The sequence below is a fragment of the Tachyglossus aculeatus genome, chromosome 22 (assembly GCF_015852505.1).
Source record: "Tachyglossus aculeatus isolate mTacAcu1 chromosome 22, mTacAcu1.pri, whole genome shotgun sequence".
NCBI lineage: Eukaryota > Metazoa > Chordata > Mammalia > Monotremata > Tachyglossidae > Tachyglossus > Tachyglossus aculeatus.
Genome location: NC_052087.1, coordinates 36239865 through 36263025, shown reverse-complemented (window position 1 = coordinate 36263025; position 23161 = coordinate 36239865). Strand labels below are relative to the sequence as shown.

At 54.8% G+C, this 23161-nt stretch overlaps 1 protein-coding gene across 2 annotated transcripts in view; it reads right to left on the bottom strand.

Moving 5' to 3' along the window:
• Positions 1-17283, bottom strand: part of MYRF (myelin regulatory factor) — a 65424-nt gene extending 48141 nt beyond the window's left edge. For both annotated transcript variants that reach the window (XM_038764322.1, XM_038764323.1), the window contains exon 1: positions 17108-17283. In XM_038764322.1, the coding sequence (XP_038620250.1) occupies positions 17108-17153 (46 nt within the window). In that variant the 5' untranslated portion in view covers positions 17154-17283. The remainder of the gene's footprint in view (positions 1-17107) is intronic.
• Positions 17284-23161: the final 5878 nt, after the last annotated feature.

The window sequence follows — 23161 nt, the reverse complement described above, 5'->3', positions numbered from 1 at the left end:
TCGGGGAAAGAGGGTTTTCATGAAAAGGGGAATTTCCTGTCCCGGCCCTGTGGAACTGAGGGAGGCCCCGGAGTGTCCATCTCCAAGGTGGAGTGATTTGGACTGATTTTTAGAGAAGCAGCTCGGCCCAGTGGAAGGAGCATAGTAGACCTGCGAGTGTAACCCCAGCTCTGCCGCTTGCTTACTGTGTCACCTGGGGCAAGTCCTCTAGGCTTTAAGCTTGTTGAGGGCAGGGACTGTGTTTATTTTACTGTTCTATTGTACCTCCCAAGCGCTTAGTACAGTTCTTTCTGGTCTCCCTGCTTCAGTGTCCTAGGGGTAGTCCTCCTAGGGGCAGGCTCCTCTTCCCCATCCTGGGGACTCCTTGCCCCAGACAGCCTCCTCTCTACCTTCCCAGAAGTAATAATAATAATAATAATGTTGGTATTTGTTAAGCGCTTACTATGTGCAAGGCACTGTTCTAAGCGCTGGGGTAGATACAAGGTAATCAGGTTGTCCCACGTGGGACTCACAGTCTTCATCCCCATTTTACAGATGAGGCCCAGAGAAGCTAAGTGACTTGCCCAAAGTCGCACAGCTGACAAGTGGCAGAGCCAGGATTTGAACCCACGACCTCCGACTCCAAAGCCCGGGCTCTTTCCACTGAGCCACGCTGCTTCCCCAGAAGTCTTACATCTCCTCCAAGAGGCCTTCCCCAACTAAGCCCTGACGTCTTTCACAGAGGATGGGGACCAGCCCTTTCCATCTCTGCTCGGGGAAAGAGGGTTTTCATGAAAAGGGGAATTTCCTGTCCCGGCCCTGTGGAACTGAGGGAGGCCCCGGAGTGTCCATCTCCAAGGTGGAGTGATTTGGACCGATTTTTAGAGAAGCAGCTCGGCCCAGCGGAAGGAGCATAGTAGACCTGCGAGTCTGACCCCGGCTCTGCCGCTTGCTTACTGTGTCACCTGGGGCAAGTCCTCTAGGCTATAAGCTTGTTGAGGGCAGGGACTGTGTTTATTTTACTGTTCTGTTGTACCTCCCAAGCGCTTAGTACAGTGCTCTGCACGCAGTAAGCGCTCAATAAGTACGACTGACTGACTTCACTTCTTTGGGCCTCACTTTCCTCACTTGTAAAATGAGAATGAAGACTGTGAGCTCCATGTGGGACACAGATTGGGTCCAACCTGACTAGCTTGTGTCTACCCCCAACAGTTAGTGCAATTACAATGCCTGACACGTAGTAATGCTTAAGAAGCGGTGCTTGAGAAGCAGCGTGGCTCGGGGCTTTGGAGTCAGAGGTCAGGGGTTCAAATCCCGGCTCCCCCAATTGTCAGCTGTGTGACTTTGGGCAAGTCACTTCACTTCTCTGGGCCTCAGTTGCCGCATCTGTAAAATGAGGATGAAGACTGTGAGCCCCCCGTGGGACAACCTGATCACCCTGTAACCTCCCCAGCACTTAGAGCAGCGCTTTGCACATAGTAAGCGCTTAATAAATGCCATCATCATCATCATCCAATACCACAATTATTATTATTATTGTTCTCTGTGACTCAGTTTCCTCAACTGCCAAACAGGAATTCAATACCTGTTCTCCCTCCTCCTTCAACTGTGACCCCACTGTTGGGCAGGGACCGTCTCTATATGTTGCCAATTTGTACTTCCAAAGCGCTTAGTACAGTGCTCTGCACACAGTAAGCGCTCAATAAATACGATTGAATGAATGAATGAATGAACTGTGAGCCACGTGGGACAGGAAATGTATCCGATCTAATTGTATTGTGCCTAACCCAGAGAAGTAGTGTGGCTCAGTGGAAAGAGCCCAGGCTTTGGAGTCAGAGGTCATGAGTTCAAATCCCGGCTCTGCCACTTGTCAGCTGTGTGACCTTGGCCAAGTTACTTCACTTCTCTGGGCCTCAATTCCCTCATCTGTAAAATGGGGATTATTCATTCATTCATTCAATCGTATTTATTGAGTTCTTACTGTGTGCAGAGCACTGTACTAAGCGCTTGGGAAGTACAAGTTGGCAACATACAGAGACGGTCCCTACCCAACAGTGGGCTCACAGTCTAGAAGGGGGAGATAGACAACAGAACAAAGCAAATTAACAAAATAAGATAAATAGAATAAATATGTACAAGCAAAATAAATAGAGTAATAAATATGCACAAACATACATATATATACAGGTGCGGTGGGGAGGGAAAGGAGGTAAGGCAGGGGGGATGGGGGGGAGAGGAAGGAGGGGGCTCAGTCTGGGGAGGCCTCCTGGAGGAGGTGAGGTGAGGATTAAGACTGTGAGCCCCCCGTGGGACAACCTGATCACCTTGTAACCTCCCCAGCGCTTAGAACAGTGTTCTGCACAGAGTAAGCGCTTAATAAATGCCATCATTATCATTATTCTTATTAACCCAGCGCTCAGTACATTGCACGGGACATAATAAGCGCTTAATACCATGGTTATTATGATGATGATTATTATGGGGGACTGGATTGGGTGATCTCTCCGGGGTCCTTCCACCATCATCATCATCATCATCAATCGTATTTATTGAGCGCTTACTATGTGCAGAGCAGTGTACTAAGCGCTTGGGAAGTACAAATTGGCAACATATAGAGACAGTCCCTACCCAACAGTGGGCTCACACCGCAGGGGTTTAGGAGTCATTCCTTCCTTCAATCGCATTGATTGAGCGCTTACTGCGTGCAGAGCACTGGACTAAGCGCTTGGGAAGGACGAGTTCTAGAAGTGGAGCGCAGACCCTCAGCAGAGAGGGGCCTAGTCCCTCCTGATCCCACCTCTGCTGTCCATGGTCCTACAGGGCAGCCGCTTTTGTCCCGGGCCTGGCGCGGACAGGTGTCCTCTGGGACCAGGGCTCTTCATTCAGTCATTCAATCGTATTTATTGAGCGCTTACTGTGTGCAGAGCACTGGACTAAACGCTTGGGAAGGACAAGTCGGCAACATCTAGAGACGGTCCCTACCCAACAGCGGGCTCACAGCCTAGAAGGGGGAGACAGAGAACAGAACAAAACATATGAACAAAATGAAATAAGTAGAATAAATATGTACAAGTAAAAGAAATAAATAAATAGGGTGATAAATAGGTACAGACATATAGACAGGTGCTGTGGGGAAGGGAAGGAGGTAAGGCGGGGGGGATGGAGACGGGGAGGAGGGGGCTGAGTGTGGGAAGGCCTCCTGGAGGAGGTGAGCCCTCAGTAGGGCCTTGAAGGGAGGAAGAGAGCTAGCTCTTCCTGGGGCTGCTCCCTAGCATCTGGCTGCAGCCTCTCTGTTCACCCTCACCCCCGTTCCCTGCAGCCTTTGACCGTCTCTCTATGTTGCCAACTTGTCCTTCCCAAGCGCTTAGTCCAGTGCTCTGCACACAGTAAGCGCTCAATAAATACGATTGATTGATTGATTGATTCTTTAGAGAAGCAGCGTGGCTCAGTGGAAAGAACCCGGGCTTGGGAGTCAGAGGTCGCGGGTTCTTATCCCGACTCTGCCACTTATCATCATCATCAATCGTATTTATTGAGCGCTTACTGTGTGCGGAGCACTGTACTAAGCGCTTGGGAAGTACAAGTTGGCAACATATACAGACAGTCCCTACTCAACAGTGGGCTCACTTATCAGCTGTGAGACTCTAGGCAAGTCACTTCTCTGGGCCTCAGTTATCTCACCTGTAAAATGGGATTAGACTGCGAGCCCCATGGGGGACCACCTGATTATGCTGTATCTACCCCAGCGCTTAGAACAGTGCTTCATTCATTCATTCATTCAATCGTATTTATTGAGCCCTTACTGTGTGCAGAGCACTGGACTAAGTGCTTGGGAAGTACAAGTTGGCAACATATAGAGATGGTCCCTACCCAACAGTAGGCTCATAGTCTAGGAAGACGGAGAACAAAACAAAACCTATTAACAAAATAAAATAAATAGAATAGTAACTATTCATTCATTCATTCACTCATTCAATTGTATTTATTGAGCGCTTACTGTGTGCAGAGCACTGTACTAAGTGCTTGGGAAGTACAAGTTGGCAACATATAGAGACAGTCCCTACCCAACAGTAGGCTCACAGTCTAGAAGGGGGAGAAAGAGAACAAAACAAAACATATTAACAGAATAAAATAAATAGAATAGTAACCATTCATTCATTCAATCGTATTTATTGAGCGCTTACTGTGTCTAGAGCACTGTACTAAGAGCTTGGGAAGTACAAGTTGGCAACATAAAGAGGTGGTCCCTACCCAACAGTGGGCTCAAAGTCTAGAAGGGGGAGACAGAAAACAAAACAAAACATGTTAACCAAATAAAATAAATAGAATAGTAACTATTCATTCATTCATTCAATCGTATTTATTGAGCGCTTCCTGTGTGCAGAGCTTGGGAAGTCCAAGTTGGCAACATATAGAGACGGTCCCTACCCAACAGTGGGCTCACAGTCTAGAAGGGGGAGACGGAGAACAAAACAAAACATATTAATCAATCAATCATCATATTTATTGAGCACTTACTGTGTGCAGAGCACTGGACTAAGCGCTTGGGAAGTACAAGTTGGCAACATATAGAGACAGTCCCTACCCAACAGTGGGCTCACAGTCTATTAATAAAATAAAATAAATAGAATAGTAAATATGGACGAGTAACCAGCACACTGCACTTGTAAATATGTAGAAGTAACCAGCACCCAGCACACTGTGGGAGCTATGCTATGCTATGCTTGGCGCATAGTAAGTGCTTAACAGATACCATCGTCATTATTATTATTTTTTCTCAGTGGGGGCAAGCGGAGGCTCACTGCTGGGTGGGTGGGTGAGGAGGGGGCTAGGGTGGGGGATGCCCAGTTTTGGGAATCACCGGCTTGACTATGCCAGTTGCGCTCCCGCCTAGGCCTTGAGTCCAGCTTGCTCCGCCGGTAGCCAAGGGGCCGCAGGATCTACAGTGGGCCTCCCTCCCGTCCCTCCTCTCCCCCAGCCAGCAGGCCGCAGATGCCGGGCTCCTTCAGGCTCTACTCTCCGCAGGCAGTAGATTAATCAATCAATCAACCAATCAATCGTATTTATTGAGCGCTTACTGTGTGCAGAGCACTGGACTAAGCGCTTGGGAAGTACAAGTTGGCAACATATAGAGACAGTCCCTACCCAACAGTGGGCTCAGCCCAGTAGATGCAGGGAGCCCTATGCCCTGGCCCCCCCTGCCATGGACCAGGGGCAACTCTCCTTAGAGAAGCAGCGTGGCTCAGTGGAAAGAGCCCGGGCTTGGGAGTCAGAGGTCATGGGTTCTAATCCCGGCTCCACCACGTGTCTGCTGTGTGACCTTGGGGAAGTCACTTAACTTCTCTGAGCCTCAGTTACCTCTGCTGTAAAATGGAGGTTAAGACTGTGAGCTCCACGCGGGATACCTTGTTTTAGACTGTGAGCCCACTGTTGGGTAGGGACTGTCTCTATATGTTGCCAATTTGTACTTCCCAAGCGCTTAGTCCAGTGCTCTGCACACAGTAAGCGCTCAATAAATACGATTGATTGATTGATTGATCCCCCCAGTGCTTAGAACAAACAGTGCTTTGCACATAGTAAGCGCTTAACAAATGCTATTTTACTTACTTCCTGGTCCTACTCCCCTGCCCCCATTCATTCATTCATTCAGTCGCATTTATTGAGCACTTACTGTGTGCAGAGCACTGTCCTAAGCGCTTGGGAAGTACAAGTTGGCAACCTATAGAGACGGTCCCTACCCAACAACGGGCTCACAGTCTAGAAGGGGGAGACAGACAACAAAACAAAACATATTAACGAAATAAAATAAACAGAATCGTAAATATGGACAAGGAACCAGCACACTGCACTTGTAAATATGGACAAGTAACCAGCACTCAGCATACTGTCACCCTTCGTTCATTCATTCATTCATTCATTCATTCAATTGTATTTCTTGAGCACTTACTGTGTGCAGACCACTGTCCTAAGTGCTTGGGAAGTACAAGTTGGCAATCTATAGAGACGGTCCCTACCCAACAACGGGCTCACAGTCTAGAAGGGGGAGACAGACAACAAAACAAAACGTATTAACAAAATAAAATAAACAGAAGAGTAAATATGGACAAGGAACCAGCACACTGCACTTGTAAATATGGACAAGTAACCAGCACCCAGCATACTGTCACCCTTCATTCATTCATTCATTCAATTGTATTTATTGAGCACTTACTGTGTGCAGAGCACTGGACTAAGCGCTTGGGAAGTACAAGTTGGCAACATATAGAGACGGTCCCTACCCAACAGTGGGCTCACAGTCTAGAAGGACTCCCACCAGAGCTCTCAGAAACAGGCCCTAGTTCAGCCTGCTGATTCTCGGCCAGACCGCTGGTCTACCCACCCTTCTCTTGGGGCTGCAGTGGGGCAGGAGGAGGGTGTTCCCATGAGGAAGAGGGTGGTGTCCTGTCTCCCAGGGAAACCCCTGGAGCTGACCGAGCTCTGGATGTTCAGGGAGATGCAGGGATGGGCAGGGGGCATGGGTGGGCAACTCAAATCCCGCAGCACAGAGATAATAATAATAATAATAATAATAATAATAATAATAGTGATGGCATTTATTCAGCGATTACTATGTGCAAAGCACTGTTCTAAGCACTGAGATGGCCAGGAGCCTAAGACTCAGAGCATCAGCTGCCTGCCCCAGGCCTTGCTCTGCACTCCATCCTCCCCTTCCTCCTCCCCAAAGGGTCTAGACTCATCCACTTTGCCCCCAAGCTGAGGGGAGGGAGGGTCCGAGATGCCCAACTGAACAAAGGGAAGAAGAGCAGCCAAGGGGGAGACAGAGGCTGGGAAGGTGGGAATGGGCAAGGAGAGGGGGCCTGGCTGTTGCCTGGGAAGAAATTGATGAATCCTCAGGGAACACAAAGAGCCGCCATGGAAGGACTGGCCCCTGGCCGACTCTGCTGTTGACTGACCCTGCCCCTGGCCACAGCCCGGCCCCTGCCAGGGGTTGACTTAGGACTGACAGTGGGATCCCGGGGGTTCTTCCGACCCAAGGCTTCTCCTACCAGAGCCGGGGACCCAGGGTGGCAGTGGTGCAGGATGGAGAGGGGCCGCCCAATAACGCAGTGACACCGCTCAGTCCACAGCCAAGGTAAGGCTCCCCTGGGCACTCAGCCGACAGCCGCCCAATCTCACCAGCCATGACCTGGGTTGAAATCATGCTGTACCTCGCCCTGCCTCTTCAACTTTTCAGGAGTCAGCAGCTGAGTGGGGACCAGGGAACCACGGACAGCCCTTGGGCATGGACTGGGCATCTGGACTGGGTAACAAACTGGCACCCACCTGGGTCGATGGGGAGAAGAACGGTGGCCCAGCTGTCTCCAGTCTGTGAGGAGACAAGGCCCAGTCCACAGGATCCCACTGACCCTTGGTCCTCTCCTGCCCCATCACATCATCCACATATGGAGGAGCCTCTTCCAGGTCTTCATGCAGACTGTTCTGAGCTGGGGGATCCCAAACTACCCTTTCCTCACCGCCTCCAAGAGAAGCAGCAGGGCATATCGGAAAGCGCACGGGACTGGGAATCAGGAGACCTAGGTCTAATCCCAGGTCCCCTATTTGCCTTCTGTGTGTCCCTGGGCAAGTCCTCATCTGTAAAATGGGTATCTGGTCTCCTTCTCCCTTAGACTGTGTGAGCCCCACGTGGAACAGGAACTAATTTAATTGCACTGCATCTACCACAGGGCTTGGCATAAAGTAAGCACCGGAATAATTTATGGGGCTTTTGTCCCCATTTCAAGGGCTGGCTTCAGAGATAGAATAATAATAATAACAATAATAATAATAATAATAATTGTGGCATTTGTTAAGCACTTATTAAGTGCCAGGCACTGTACTGAGCGCTGGGGTAGATCCAAACTAATGGGGTTGGACACAGTCCCTGTCCCACACAGGGCTCACAGTGTCAGTCTCCATTTTACAGATGCCCAAGTCACAGAGCAGACAAGTGGCCGAGCCGGGATTGGAACCCAGGTTCTTCTGGCTCCCAGGCCCGTGCTCTAGCCATTAGGCCACACTTCTTCCTAAATTGAGGCCGGAGTGGGGAGGAAAAGGCCATTTTAAGGCCAAGAGAGGAGCAGAAGCCAGGCTCTCCTCCAACTGGATTCTGCTTCCTTTGGGCCAAGCTAGAGCCACTCTGGAAGAGGAAGAGTGGAAGGAAGAGGAAGGGTGGGAAGGAGGGAGGGAAGAAAGAGAGGAGGGGACCCGGGGAGCCCTGGGTTAATCATTCCTCAGTGGCTAGGCTCAGGACTCCTTATCGGGCAGCAGCGCAAAGTTCAAGGGTGGGACCAAACAGTGGCTGCTGGGGATTTCCCGGGATGCCTTCCATAGTCACACTCCCCAGAGGCTGCCCCCTCTACTATGCATAGAAAGTCTGGGGGGACTGGAGGCCTGCTCTCCTCAGGTGAAAGTAATAATAATAATAATAATAATAATAATAATAATAATAGCATTTATTAAGCACTTACTATGTGCAAAGCACTGTTCTAAGCGCTGGGGAGGTTACAAGGTGATCAGGTTGTCCCACCGGGGGCTTACAGTCTTAATCCCCATTTTCCAGATGAGGTAACTGAGGCACAGAGAGGTGAACTTACTTGCCCAAAGTCACGCAACTGACAAGTGGCGGAGCCGGGGTTTGAACCCCTGACCTCTGACTCCAAAGTCCGGGCTCGTTCCACTGAATCACGCTGGAAGTAGAAAGTAGCAAGCAGAGGGACCAGAGCCCTTAGTCTGGCAGGGGGATGGCTACATTCCCGGCCCCCTGGGCCTGCGAACTGGGCAGACAGAGCCCTGGCCCTTGGGTTTGGGGATAGAGGCAGAGCCCCCAAACTCCTTGGAGGCCATGGGTCTCCCTACCCCAGGTAGGGTCTTCCTCTCTGCCTGAGAGGACGGCAGTCCCTGAGTTACCTCAAGGAAGTCAGACTCCGTCTGTCCTCGTCCGCTCCTCACCTCAGCCTGGGGGCTCTGAGCTCAGGAAGTCCCCAATCCTAGCACTACCACACAGCGAGGAACCTCGGCAGGTGGAACGGAGGGCAGAAGGGGGGTGGGGGCAGCACAAAAAGGGGTCCGTCTCTAAGGCCCATTCCTCTGCCCGCCTCAGCCCAAGCTCCCAAGAACCGTCCACGGGCCATGGCTCCTCGCGGGATCCTTCCTCTGTTGGCCTCCACTTTCCCCAACCCCCCTCCCTCCCTGGCCCAAGTTTTCCTTCCAGATGGGCCCCCGACTTCTCACCCGGCTGCCGGCTCCCGACCTGGCCTCTGCTCCCCGTTCTGGTAATCTGGAGGGAGGAAGTCCTCCAAACCAGGAATCCCCCCAGACCCACCAATCCCACTTTCCTCTCTGACTCAATTCCCTGATTTTTTCCCACAGTGCCGGCAGCCCCCTCCCAGCCCCCTCCCTGCCCCTTGACTCTGCCGGCTCCTCTGCCAAGCGCTCAGTACAGTGCTCAATAAATACTACTGACTGGCTGACTTAGACCGGTGTAGGGCCCTCTCCTCCAGGCCTGTGCTCAGCCACAGGGAGTCTGGACAAATAAGCACACTGCATGCAAGAGGGAGGCAGGGATCCACTCCACTAGGGCATCTTGCCGGCCCCACCACCAGCCTCCACTCCCTTCACTCCCTTAACTGTCCACTGACCCAGCCATTTTCCCCCTTTATCTCCCGGTGTTTCCTGTATCCACTCCCCCTCTGGCTCCTCCTTCCTCCAGTCCATCTGGACAGTTGTCCTCTCCCTCTTGCTGCCTTGCTGCTCTGGGCGCCCCGTTCCATGGCTCCCCCCTGGGCCCTATGTCCCTCTTCCTCTCTGCTCCAGTCAATCAATCATGTTTATTGAGTGCTTACTGTGTACAGAGCACTATACTAAGCACTTGGGAGAGTACATTATAACAGAGTTGGTAGACATGCTCCCTGCCCACAATGAGACTTACAGTCTAGAGGGGGAGACAGACATTTATATAAGTAAGTAAATTATGGATATGCACATAAATGCTGTGGGGCTGAGGGAGGGCTGAATAAAGGGGGCAAATTCAAGTGCAAGGGTGGCCTGGAAGGAAGGGGAGAAGAGAAAAGGAGGGCTTAGTCGGGGAAGGCCTCCTGGAGGAGATGTGCTGAATGGGCCTGAAGCTGTCCCTCCAGCCCCTAATCTCCCTTTGTTTCCTGCTTCCTGGCCTAGGCCCCTTCCCGCCCCCAATAATAATAATATTTGCCCCCAATAATAATAATTGTGGTATTCGTTAAGCAATTACTATGTGCCAAACACTGTTCTAAGCACTGGGATAGATACAGGGTAATCAGGTTGCCCCATGTGGGGCTCACAGCTTTAATCCCCATTTTACAGATGAGGTAACTGAGGCAGAGAGAAGTTAAGCGGCTTGCCCAAGGTCACACAGCAGACAAGTGGCTGAGCAAGATTAGAACCCACGATCTCTGACTCCCAAACCTGTGCTTTTTGCATTAAGCCATGCCTCAGTAGCTTCTGCTTTCTTTCCCGGGCTCTCCGGGAGCCCCCGAATCTTCCAGCCCAGGTAACGGGGCTGGAGACCATCCGTCTCCATGGGGCCTGGGCCCCCCTACAGCCTGGCCCTCTACAGAGAGGGCTCCCCCTCTCCAGCAGCTGCTCTTCTTTCCTACTCTCTGCTCTCCTTCTTACTCCCAACTTGTATTTCCCAAGCGCTTAGTACAGTGCTCTGCACACAGTAAGCGCTCAATAAATACGATTGAATGAATGAATGAATACCCAGGCTCTCCCTACCTTCCCTGGAGCTGAGATTCAGGGAGGCAACTCCGGCCCCCCTCCCCACCCCCACCCCGAAAGTTAGAGAAGCAGCATGGCTCAGTGGAAAGAGCGTGGGCTTGGGTTCAAATCCCGGCTCTGCCAATTGTCAGCTGCGTGACTTTGGGCAAGTCACTTCGCTTCTCTGGGCCTCAGTTCCCTCATCTGTAAAATGGGGATGAAGACTGTGAGCCCCCCGTGGGACAACCTGATCGTGTAACCTCCCCAGCGCTTAGAACAGTGCTTTGCAGATAGTAAGCGGTTAATAAATGCCATTATTATTATTATTATTAAGGTTACCTGCTCTGACCCAGCGCATCCCTGCAGGACAGTGCCACGCCACTCCTCTCTCTGCTGCCCACCCTGCTTCCTGCTCCGCTCTTTGGGGCGGCTACTGGCTCCCTGGCAGGGGGCGTCTCCTGCAGCGGGGGCGGGGGAGATTACCTAGGGCCAGTCATGCGGCTGGGATGTACCAGCCTCCTCGGGCTCCCTGTCACTGCCTCCCTCACTCACCACAAAGCTCCTTAGCTCTTTCTCCACTCCTTTTTAAGCCAGGTGAAATGGATGGGGGCCGGAGGGTGGGTCATTCCTCCCCTCCACGGTTCCAAGGCACCAGGGAGTGCCGTCAGTGACCTCTAGGTTTGGGGGGGATCCTGACCCTAAAGGAGGGGTGGAAAGGGGAACAGATTTTCAGGAGACAAGTCTACTCCAGTCCCTGCTCCGGTAACAAGTGCTCGCTTCCCAGAAGCCCCTCGCTGTCTTGATGATTTTTCCTGAGGAGAGGCAATGTGGCCTAGCCATTAAAGCACGGGCCTGGGGGTTAGAGGACCTGGGGTCTAATTCCGGCTCCGCCACTTGTCTGCTGTGTGATCTCGGGCAAGTCACTTGACTTATCTGTGCCTAGTTACCTCATCTGTCAAACGGGGATTAAAACTGTGAGCCCCCTGTGGGACAACCTGATCGCCCTATAACCGCCCCAGCGCTTAGAACAGTGCTTTGCACATAGTAAGCACTTAACAAATACCATCATTATTATTATTATCTGTAAAATGGTATGTAAGACTGCGAGCCCCACGTGGGACTTGGACGGCCTCCAAACTGATTGGTTTTTATGTACCCCAAGGGTTATTACAGTGCCTGGCACCTAGTAAGCACTTAACAAATACCATTAAGAAAGGGAGACCCTCCAAGAGGATGAGTCTGTGGGGGTTAGGGGCGGGAAGGAGGGGAGGAGGGAGGAGGAAGGTCAGAAGCTCTGGCTCCTGGCAAATAATGCCAGTTTGCCAATTTCCCTTCCTGCTCAACCCCACACTGCTCAGAAGGGGCAAGATGGGGTCTCCATTCTGGGTGGTGGGGGGCAAAGAGGGAGACTGAGTCATAGGGAGGGTGAAGGGAGGGTGATAGAGGGGTCTTTCTTCCCCAGCCACCCACTCCAGCCAGCCTCTGCCTCCTTTCAGTCTATTCAAACCACGATCTCCTCTGATTCCCACCTTCCTCCTCCGAACAGCCCCTCCCTGGTCCTGCTGGCCCTCTCTACCTCTGAGACACCCCCCTCCGCCCCCCCGGGTCTCTCTTCCATAATAATAATAATAATGGTATTTGTTAAGCGCTTACTATGTGCAAAGCACTGTTCTAAGTGCTGGGGAGGTTACAAGGTGATCAGGTTGTCCCATGGAGGGGGGGGGGGGGGTCTCACAGTCTTAATCCCCATTTTACAGATGAGGTAACTGAGTCACAGAGAAGTTAAGTGGCTTGCCCAAAGTACCACAGCTGACAGTTGGTGGAGCCAAGAAACCCATGACCTCTGACTCCAAAGCCCAGGCTCTTTCCACTGACCAACGCTGCTTCTCTTGCTGCTTCCCAGAGGGGCAAGCTTGGCCAGGGTGGACACAGGTAAGAGAGCTTGGGTACAGAGCCAGGGGGAGCAGAGGCTTGGGGCTCCTGGGACCCTCCCTCCTTCCCTGCCAACCACCATGGGCCGCTCCTGAGGGGGTCATTCAACGTCCTCCCCCCGAGTGCAGTTAAAAGACTCCAGTTTGGATGACGCTGATTCATTCCCCGCCACTACATCTCTCCCCAAATCACATGTGCACAGCTGTCCTGGCTGAGAGAGAATTTGCAGGCACGCGCACACAAACACACACTCACCCTTGAAGGCCCCCAAAGTCCGTTTACAATGGGCGTCCAACCCATGGGGCGGCGAGGGTCTTTGCCTCCACGAAGCCGGCCCTGCAGAGCCTCTAGCTTCGCAGCACAGCCCTGGGGACACGGAGGATGACTGGCACTCTCCTTACCTCCAACCCCTTAGGGCCAGGAAGGGCCCGGGGCTTGCCCAGGTTGCCCCCGCCTTCTTGCCCCCTCTCCAATCAGGCTCTCGGGCCTGCAGGTCCCGGTTCACAGGGACCCGCACAGACGCCCCCATGAAAGCATCGACACACGGTAATGTACACACGTGCACAACACAATCCCACTCCTGGAGCCGTTTACACCTGAGCCCATTGCCCCATGCCCTTGCAGGCATCTAAACCCCGCCCGTTTCTTGTGTCCACACACTCACCGACCCCTGATAATAATAATAATAATGGCATTTATTAAGCACTTACTATGTGCAAAGCACTGTTTTAAGCGCTGGGGAGGTTGCAAGATGATCGGGGCTCACAGTCTTCATCCCCATTTTACAGATGAGGTAACTGAGGCCCAGAGAAGTGAAGTGACTTGCCCAAAGTCACACAGCTGACAAGTGGCGGAGCCGGGATTTGAACCCGTGACCTCTGACTCCGAAGCCTGGGCTCTTTCCACTGAGCCATGCTGCTTCTCTGTTGGTATGTTAGGCCGGGGCAGCCCCCTCCCTCCGCCACCCCCGGCCGGGGCCAGGGCCTACCCACCCCTCCAGCCCGAGGACCGTCTCTCGCAGAGGCATTCTTGGACGGCCCCTTATCTCCACCGCCCTTCGGGCCGCATGGCTGAGCTGTGGCGTCAGCGCTTCCCCCACGCGGCCAGGGGGGTGTTGGGGTTTCGGGCGAGGACGGAGCCAAGCCTCAAGCGCTCCCCTCTCCCTTACCCCCTATGGCAGCAAAGATCTGCCCGCTTGGTAGCCAACACCCCCACTGGGCCCCAGACACCAGGCCCCAGACCCCCACCCCAAGGCTCGGCTCTTCCTACCCCCTCCGGGGACTGGTTGGAAGCAGGGCCAACTAGGGGGGAGGAAGGGGTGGCTGGGCTTTGGGATTTCCAGTGTATTGCTCATCTCCTGGGGCAGGAGCTGGAGGGTGCAGCCTGGCCTTTGGGGGTTTGCCGGGAGCTAGAGATGGGGTGGGGCCGGGGGCAGGGCCATGGGAAAGCCTTGCTCCCGGGAGTGACTCAAGGGGATAGGGCTGCTGGGGAGGGGCGGCTCTAAGAAGCAACAAGCGTCCCTCATCATCATCAATCGTATTTATTGAGTGCTTACTGTGTGCAGAGCACTGTACTAAGCACTTGGGAAGTACAAGTTGGCAACATCTAGAGACAGTCCCTACCCAATAGTGGGCTCACAAGTTCTGGGAAGCTTTTGGAGATGCCAGCCAGTAGGCATCCATGTTTCTCATCAGTCAACTCCTCCAGCACACAACAAGGCCTTCAATCTCCCTCTGCCTCCTCCTCGTCTCTCCCCCATCCCTGAGCCCTCTTCTCTCCCTGCCTGGATGAGGGAGGGAGACCTGTTGACCACCTTTCCCGTTGTCCCCCTCGCTCCCACCGGGAAGCTGACTCTGGGCGCAGTAGACAGAGGCCTGGGCCCTACTCTGTGACCCAGGCCGTGTGAGCAGGGGGGCCTGCCCTGGGCCTCAGTTTTCCCTTTGTGAAATGGGGCAAGTTGGCTGGCTCTGCAGGGGTTGGGGTGAAGAAGTGGACACAGTTTCTGAAAAGAGCTGTAAGGGGAGAGAGGTTCATCAAAGCTCGGGGATACCAGCTATGGGGTGCCTTCCTCGTCTAACTTTCCAAGGCTTGGGATACTCTCTCCCCTTTCCACACTATCGTGCCCCTTTCCCTCTCCGCCCGCCCCCCGCCCCCAAAACCAAACAAGGATCTCTGGGCTGTCCCCAAAGGATCAACGTAGAGTCAGCCCCTCTCTGGGCCTCCATTCTTGAGCAATCCCAGGAGGTCTCGCTTTCGGTACCCAGAGAAACTGGGGGCCAAAGGACCCCCGCCCCTTTTCCCCATCCAAACATAAAAGAGATCAGGAAAGTCAAAGGTCAGAGACCAAACAAGCCCACACACTAAAGAGAGGGAGGATCTGATCCCCACTGTTGTTTGAGGGGTGAAAAGCCCTCTGGCTCTTGAGGGAGGGGACCCCTCGACTCTGCCACCCACTCCAGGATGGGGAAGGTGAACTAGGGTAATGGTTTTTTGGTCCCCCAAATTCCATCAAGATGGGACACTCGGAGGAAAGGAAGCTAGGTTTAGGGTTAGGGGAGGGAGAGATGGAGTTCAAGCTGGAACAGGAGTGGGTGGGAGCGGGAGAGGGGGTATCTGAGTCCCAGGATGACTAACCCAAAGGGGAAAGAGGGTAAGGGTTGTTTCTGGGAGTCTCTTTCCCCCCAACAGCTGTCTCCATGAGGCCCAGGCTGAGCTCGGTGCGCTGCTTTTCTGAGTGTCCACATTCCCCGCTCTTCCTCAGGACGGTTCCCCGTCCTCTCGACCACACTCCCTGCTCTTCCTCAGGACAGTTCCCCGTCCCCTCGACCACACTCCCTGCTCTTCCTCGGGACAGTTCCCCGTCCCCTCGACGGACTTCTCAGAGCTGGAGGGGACGGTGTGTGTCGGGGCCAGGGCCGGAGCAGGGGCTGAACCAGGGCCGCATCATCAGGGGAGGGGGGAAAGAGCAAGAGAAAGGGCTGAGGCAGGGCTGGGGGCAAGAATAAGAGAGGCGGCCTGGGCCCGAGCAGAGGCTGGGGCAGGGGCAGGGGTTGGCATAGGGCACAGGGGCAGACGCGGGGTGGGGGCAAGAATAAGAGAGGCGGCCTGGGCCCGAGCAGAGGCTGGGGCAGGGGCAGGGGTTGGCATAGGGCACAGGGGCAGACGCGGGGTGGGGGAACGGCGGAGGAGCTGAAGCAGGCTTGGAGCTGGGCTTAGGGAGGACTTGGGGAGGGAGCAGAAGGTGGGAAAGGGGCAGGAGTTGGGGCAGGCGCAGGGGAAGAAGCTGGAGCAGGAGGTGGGATGGGGCAGGAGGTGGGATGGGGAAGGAGGTGGGATAGGGGTAGGGGAAAGAGAAGGAGCTGGGGCAGGAGCAGGAGGTGGGATAGGGGCAGGAGAAGGGGCTGCGGGAGGAGCAGGAGGTGGGATGGGGCAGGAGGGGGGATGGGGCAGGAGAAGGAGGTGGGGCAGGGGCAGGAGGTGGGATGGGCAGGAGACGGGAAAGTGGAAGGGGTAGGAGAAGGAGCTGGGATGGGACAGGAGCAGGAGGTGGGAAGGGGGCAGAAGGTGGGATGGGGCAGGAGGTAGGATGGGGCAGGAGGAGGGATAAGGGCAGGAGAAGGAGGTGGGATAGGGGCTGGAGATGGGAAAGGGGCAGGGGCAGGAGGTGGGATAGGGGCAGGAGGTAGGATGGGGTAGGAGGTGGGGTAGGGGCAGGAGGTGGGAAAGGGGCAGGGGCTGGAGAAGGAGGTGGGATAGGGGTAGGAGATGGGAAAGGGGCAGGGGCAGGAGAAGTAGGTGGGATAGGGGTAGGAGATGGGAAAGGGGCAGGGGCAGGAGGTGGGATGGGGCAGGGGAAGGATCTGGGGCAGGAGCAGGAGGTGGGATGGGCAGGAGGTGGGATAGGGGCAGGAGAAGGAGCTGGGGCAGGAGCAGGAGGTGGGATGGGAAAGGGGCAGGGGCAGGGGCAGGGGCAGGGAAGGGTCCTGGGTCCCAAGGGGCGCCCCTAGCCACTTTGGAGTCCGATCTGGACAGCCGGGAGAGCCGGCCGATCCAGGGGCTCAGAACGGGGCAGGAGAGCTGATTGGGGACGGGGAGAAAACCTCGGGGTCTCCCCTCCCTCGGGGGTCCCTCCCTCGGGGGTCTCTCTCTCCCTCGGGGATCTCTCCCAGCTATGGAAGCGCTGGGAAGAAGAAGTTCCAGAATAGGACCCGGGGACCCGTCTGTAGGCGGACCCCAGTGTCCGGCCTGGGGGCGGGGGGAGACGGGGACAGGGGTCCGAGCCCGGGGGCCAGTCGTGGGGGGCGGCTCGTCCCCCGGCCCCCCGGCCCTCCCCTCCCTCCGGCCCCCCGTCCCTCCCTCCGCCCGTCCGTCCGTCCGTCCGTCCGTCCGGGGGGTGGGTCGGGCCGGAGGGGGCCAGTCTGACCTTCGAAGAAGCGCTGCAGCGCCTCGGTCTCGTCCACCACCTCCATGTCCGGGCCGGCTCCCGCTACTGTCCCGCCCGGAGGGGGGCCATCCCCGCCCCGGACCGGACGCCGGACCCCGAGCCCCGGACCCCGGACGCCGACCCCGGGCCTGTCCGGCCCTCTAGGGTCCCGTCCGGTCCCGGTGCGGTGCGGTGCGGTGCGGTGCGGTCCGGCCCCGCCGTGGCCGTGCCGGGGCCCCCCGCGGCTCCGCTCAGCGCCGCGCTCCCTGCGCCCGCCCCGGGCCCCGGGCCCCGCCCCACACACTGACCCCGCCTCCGCACTGCCCCTTCACTGCCCCGCACTGCCCCCGCACTGCCCCCGCACTGCCCCCGCACTGCCCCCCGCCCCTACACTACCCCCGCCCTGCCCCGCCCCCGCACTGCCCCTTCACTGCCCCGTCCTCCTCACTGCCCCCTCACTGCCCCCTCACTGCCCCCGCACTGCCCCCGCACTGCCCCTTCACTGCCCCCTCACTACCCCCTCACTGCCCCTTCACTGCCCCCTCACTGCCCCTTCACTGCCCCCTCACTGCCCCCTCACTGCCCCTTCACTGCCCCCTCACTGCCCCGCCCCCCACTGCCCCAACCTCCTCACCGCCCCCCTCACTGCCCCTTCACTGCCCCCGCACTGCCCCGCCCCCGCACTGCCCCTTCACTGCTCCCTCACTGCTCCCTCACTGCCCAGTCACTACCCCCTCACTACCCCCTCACTGCCCCGTCACTGCCCCCTCACTACCCCCTCACTGCCCCTTCACTGCCCCCTCACTGCCCCCTCACTGCCCCCTCACTGCCCCGTCACTTCCCCCTCACTACCCCCTCACTTCCCCCTCACTGCCCCCGCACTGCTCCCCTCCCCCCCCCCCCCCCCCCCCCCCGCACTGCCCCCTGTTGAGTAGGGCCCGTCTCTAGCTGTTGCCGACAGCGCGGCTCAGTGGAAAGAGCCCGGGCTTGGGAGTCAGAGGCCCTGGGTTCGAATCCCGGCTCCGCCAACTGTCAGCTGGGTGACTTTGGGCAAGCCACTTCACTTGCCTGGGCCGCAGTGACCTCATCTGGAAAATGGGGATTAAAACTGTGAGCCCCCGCCGTGGGACCACCTGATCACGTTGTAAGCTCCCCAGCGCTTAGAACAATGCTTTGCACGTAGTAAGCGCTTAACAAATACCATTATTATTATTATTATTACTTCCCAAGAGCTTAGAACAGTGCTTTGCACATCGTAAGCGCTTAACAAATGCCATTATTATTATTACATTATTATTATTATTATTATTATTATTACTTCCCAAGCGCTTAGTCCAGTGCTCTGCACACAGTAAGCGCTCAATAAATACGATTGAATGAATGAATGAATGAATGAATGAATGAATGAGTGCCCCCCCGGCCTGCCCCCTGGCGGTTTCTCCCGGAGCTGCAGCTCCCCCCCCACGGTACGGGGAGGCAGAGAAGCCGCCCTGCGGGGTCACCTCTGAGGGGTCACCTCTCGGGGGTCGTCAGCTCTGCGGGGGTCAGCTCTGAGGGGTCAGCTCTGCAGGGTCAGCCCTTCAGGGTCAGCTCTGAGGGGTCAGCCCTGAGGGGTTAGCTCTGAGGGGGTCAGCTCTGTGGGGGTCAGCTCTGTGGGGGTCAGCCCTGAGGGGTCAGCTCTGAGGGGTCAGCTCTGAGGGGGTCACCTCTGAGGGGTCAGCTCTGCGAGGTCAGCCCTTCAGGGTCAGCCCTTCAGGGTCAGCTCTGAGGGGTCAGCTCTGAGGGGTCAGCCCTGTGGAGTCAGCTCTGCGGGGTCAACTCTGAGGGGTCAGCCCTGAGGGGTCAGCCCTGAGGGGGTCAACCCTGCGGGGTCAGCCCTGAGGGGTCAGCCCTGTGGGGTCAGCTCTGAAGGGTCAGCCCTGAGGGGTCAGCCCTGCGGGGTCAGCCTGAGGGGTCAGTCCTGAGGGGTCAGCCCTGCGGGATCAGCTCTGAGGGGTCAGCTCTGAGGGGTCAGCCCTGAGGGGTCAGATCTGGGGGGTCAGCCCTGCGGGATCAGCTCTGAGGGGTCAGCTCTGAGGGGTCAGCCCTGATGGGTCAGATCTGGGGGGTCAGCCCTGAGGGGTCAGCTCTGAGGGGTCAGCCCTGAGGGGTCAGCTCTGAAAGGTCAGCCCTGCGGGGTCAGCCCTGAGGGGGTCAGCCCTGATAGGTCAGTCCTGATGGGTCAGCTCTGAGGAGTCAGCTCTGAGGGGTCACCTCTGAGGGATCACCTCTGCGGGGTCAGCCCTGCGGGACGGGCCCTACGGGATAAACGCTGCGGGATCAGCCCTGCGGGGTCAACCCTGGGGATCCAGTCCCGCGGGACGGGCCCTACGGGATGAACGGTACTGACTGACACCTGTCTACTTCTTTGGTTTCGTTGTCTGTCTCCCCCTTCCAGACTTGTGAGCCTCTTGGTGAGTAGGGACCCTCTCTAGATGTTGCCCATTTGTCCTTCCTAAGCGCTTAGTCCGGTGCTCTGCACACAGTAAGCGCTCAATAAATACGATTGAAGGAGTGAATGAAGGCTGCGGGATCAGGCCTGCGGGTCCTCCCGGGCTGCGGCCTGACCCGCTCTGGTTTTGGAGGGTCGCCCCCCGGGGTGTATCAGGGACGGGGGTCGCTCGGTTGAGGGCGAGGCTGCTTGCAGAGTGGCTCAGTGGAAAGAGCCCGGGCTTTGGAGTCCGAGGTCATGGGTTCAAATCCCGCCTCCTCCGATTGTCAGCTGTGTGACTTTGGGCAAGTCACTTCACTTCTCTGGGCCTCAGTTCCCTCACCTGTTTATATGTTTGTACGTATTTATTACTCTATTTATTTTATTTGTACATATTTATTCTATTTATTTTATTTTGTTAATATCTTTTGTTCTGTTGTCTCTCTCCCCCTTCTAGGCTGTGAGCCCGCTGTTGGGTAGGGACCGTCTCTATGTGTCGCCAACTCGTACTTCCCAAGCGCTTAGGACAGTGCTGTGCACACAGTGAGCGCTCAATAAATACGATTGAATGAATGAATGAATAAAATGGGGATGAAGATTGTGAGACCCACGTGGGACAACCTGATCACCTTGTAACCTCCCCAGCGCTTAGAAGAGTGCTTTGCACATAGTAAGCGCTTAATAAATGCCATCATTATTATTCTTATTATTGGGAGTCAATCAATCAATCAATCATATTTATTGAGCGCTTACTGTGTGCAGAGCACTGTTCTAAGCACTTGGGAAGTACAAGTTGGCAACATCTAGAGATGGTCCCTACCCTACAGCGGGTTCACAGTCTGGAAGGGGGAGACAGATAACAAAACAAGACATATTAACAAAATAAAATAAATAGAATAAATATGTACAAGTAAAATAAATAGAGTAATAAATATGTACAAACATATATACATATATATACATATATATATATGGGTGCTGTGGGGAGGGGAAGGAGGTAAGGTGGGGGGGATGGGGAGGGGGAGGAGGGGCAGAGGAAGGAGGGGGCTCAGTCTGGGAAGGTCATGGGTTCTAATTCTGGCTCCACCACTTGTCTGCTGTGTGACTTTGGGCACGTCACTTCACTTCTCTGTGCCTCAGTTCCCTCATCTGTAAAATGGGGATGAAGACTGTGAGCCCCACGTGGGACAACCTCATCACCTTGTATTCCCCCCTCTCCCCCAGCGCTTAGAACAGTGCTTGGCACATAGTAAACACTTAACAAATGCTATTATTATTATTATTATTTATTATTATTATTGCAGCGTCTTCCCTCCAGGTAAACTGAGACCACAAGAATAGTTCCAATCCCCGCTCCGCCACTTGTCTGCCGTGTCATCTTGGGCAAGTCATTTCACTGCTCCGCGCCTCGGTTACCTCATCTGCAGAATGGAGATTGAGGGTGTGAAGCCCCACGTGGGATAGGGACTGCGTCCAGGCCGATTTGCTTGTATCCACTCCAGGGCTTAGTACAGTGCCTGGCACACAGTAAGCGCTTAACAGATACCATAATAATAATATTGTTAGTAGGGCTGTGGGAGTGACTTTATTATTGTAGGGTGGCTCAGCCTGGCCGGGATGCAGTGATGCGGTGGGGTCCGCAGGCCGCCTGGGAGACGGATCGATTACCTTCAGAGCTCGGTTCCAGACCCCTCCCTCTTTCAATCAATCAATCAATCAATCGCATTTCTTGAGCGCTTACTGTGTGTAGAGCAGTGTACTAAGCGCTTGGGAAGTACAAGTTGGCAACATATAGAGACGGTCCCTACCCAACAGTGGGCTCACAGTCTAGAAGACTTTCCTCCGCCACAGTCTTTCCTCCGCTCCCTGTCCAGGCCGGACTCCCCCTGGAAGGGCCGGGGCCGGTCCTAGCCGGCTCCGAGAGCGCCCGGGCCTCTGAGCTTAATAATGTTGGCATTCGTTAAGCACTTATTACACGCCACTATCTCCCCTCCCCATTGCCCCCATCCCCTCCTCACTGCACTTGTGTATATTTGTTCATATTTATTACTCTATTTTATTAATCATCAATCGCATTTATTGAGCGCTCACTGTGTGCAGAGCACTGTACTAAGCGCTTGGGAAGTACAAATTGGCAACATATAGAGACAGTCCCTACCCAACAGTGGGCTCACAGTCTGATGATGTGTATATAGCTATAATTCTATTTATTCGGATGGTGTTGACACCTGTCTACTTGTTTTATTGTCTGTCTCCCCTTTCTAGACTGTGAGCCAGTTTTTTAAAAATGGCATTCATTAAGCGCTTACTATGTGCAAAGCACTGTTCTGAGTGCTGGGGAGGTTACAAGGTGATCAGGTTGTCCCATGGTGGGGGGGGGCTCACAGTCACGATCCCCATTTTACAGATGAGGGAACTGAGGCGCAGAGAAGTGAAGTGACTTGCCCAAAGTCACCCAGCTGACAATTGGCGGAGCCGGGATTTGAACCCATGACCTCTGACTCCAAAGCCCGGGCTCTTTCCACTGAGCCACGCTGCTTCTCTGCTACCCAGTTGTTGGGTAGGGACCGTCTCTGTTGCCGACTTGTACTTCCCAAGTGCTTAGTCCAGTGCTCTGCACACAGTAAGCGCTCAATAAATACGATTGAATGAATGAATGAATGTGCCAGGCACTGAACTAAGTGCTGGGGTGGTTATGGTATAGCGCTCAATAAATAAGATTGGGGGATGGAATGATTGGTGGGGAGGCTCGACATAGTAATAATAATGGTAGTATTTGTTAAGTGCTTACTATGTGCCAAGCACTGTTCTTAGCGCTGGGATAGATAAAAGGTAATCAGGTTGTCCCACGTGGGCCTGGCAGTCTTAATCCCCATTTTCCAGGTGAGGTAGCTGAGGCCCGGAGAAGTGAAGTGACTCGCCCAAGGTCACCCAGCAGACAAGTGGCGGCGCCGGATTAGAACCCACGTCCTCCGACTCCCGAGCCTGCTCTCTTCGAGAAGCAGCGTGGCTCAGTGGAAAGAGCCCGGGCTTTGGAGTCAGAGGTCATGGGTTCAAATCCCAGCTCCGCCAATTGTCAGCTGGGTGACTTTGGGCGAGTCACTTCACTTCTCTGGGCCTCAGTTCCCTCATCTGGAAAATGGGAATTAAGACTGTGAGCCCGCTGTGGGACAACCTGATCACCTTGTTACCTCCCCTGCGCTTAGGACAGTGCTTTGCACATAGTAAGCGCTTAACAAATGCCATTTTTATTATTATTATTTGCACGCCAGGCTCTGTTATTGTAGGCTCTCCAGCAAGATGACGGGGCAGGGAGGGACGACGAGTCGGGGAGGAAGGGGTGGGGTGGGAGTGTTCCTCCAGCTGCACATATTTACTACTCTATTTATTTATTTATTTTACTTGTACATATCTATTCTATTTATTTCATTTTGTTAGTATGTTTGGTTTTGTTCTCTGTCTCCCCGTTTTAGACTGTGAGCCCACGGTTGGGTAGGGACTGGCTCTAGATGTTGCCAACTTGGACTTCCCAAGCGCTTAGTCCATCATCAATCGTATTTATTGAGCGCTTACTATGTGCAGAG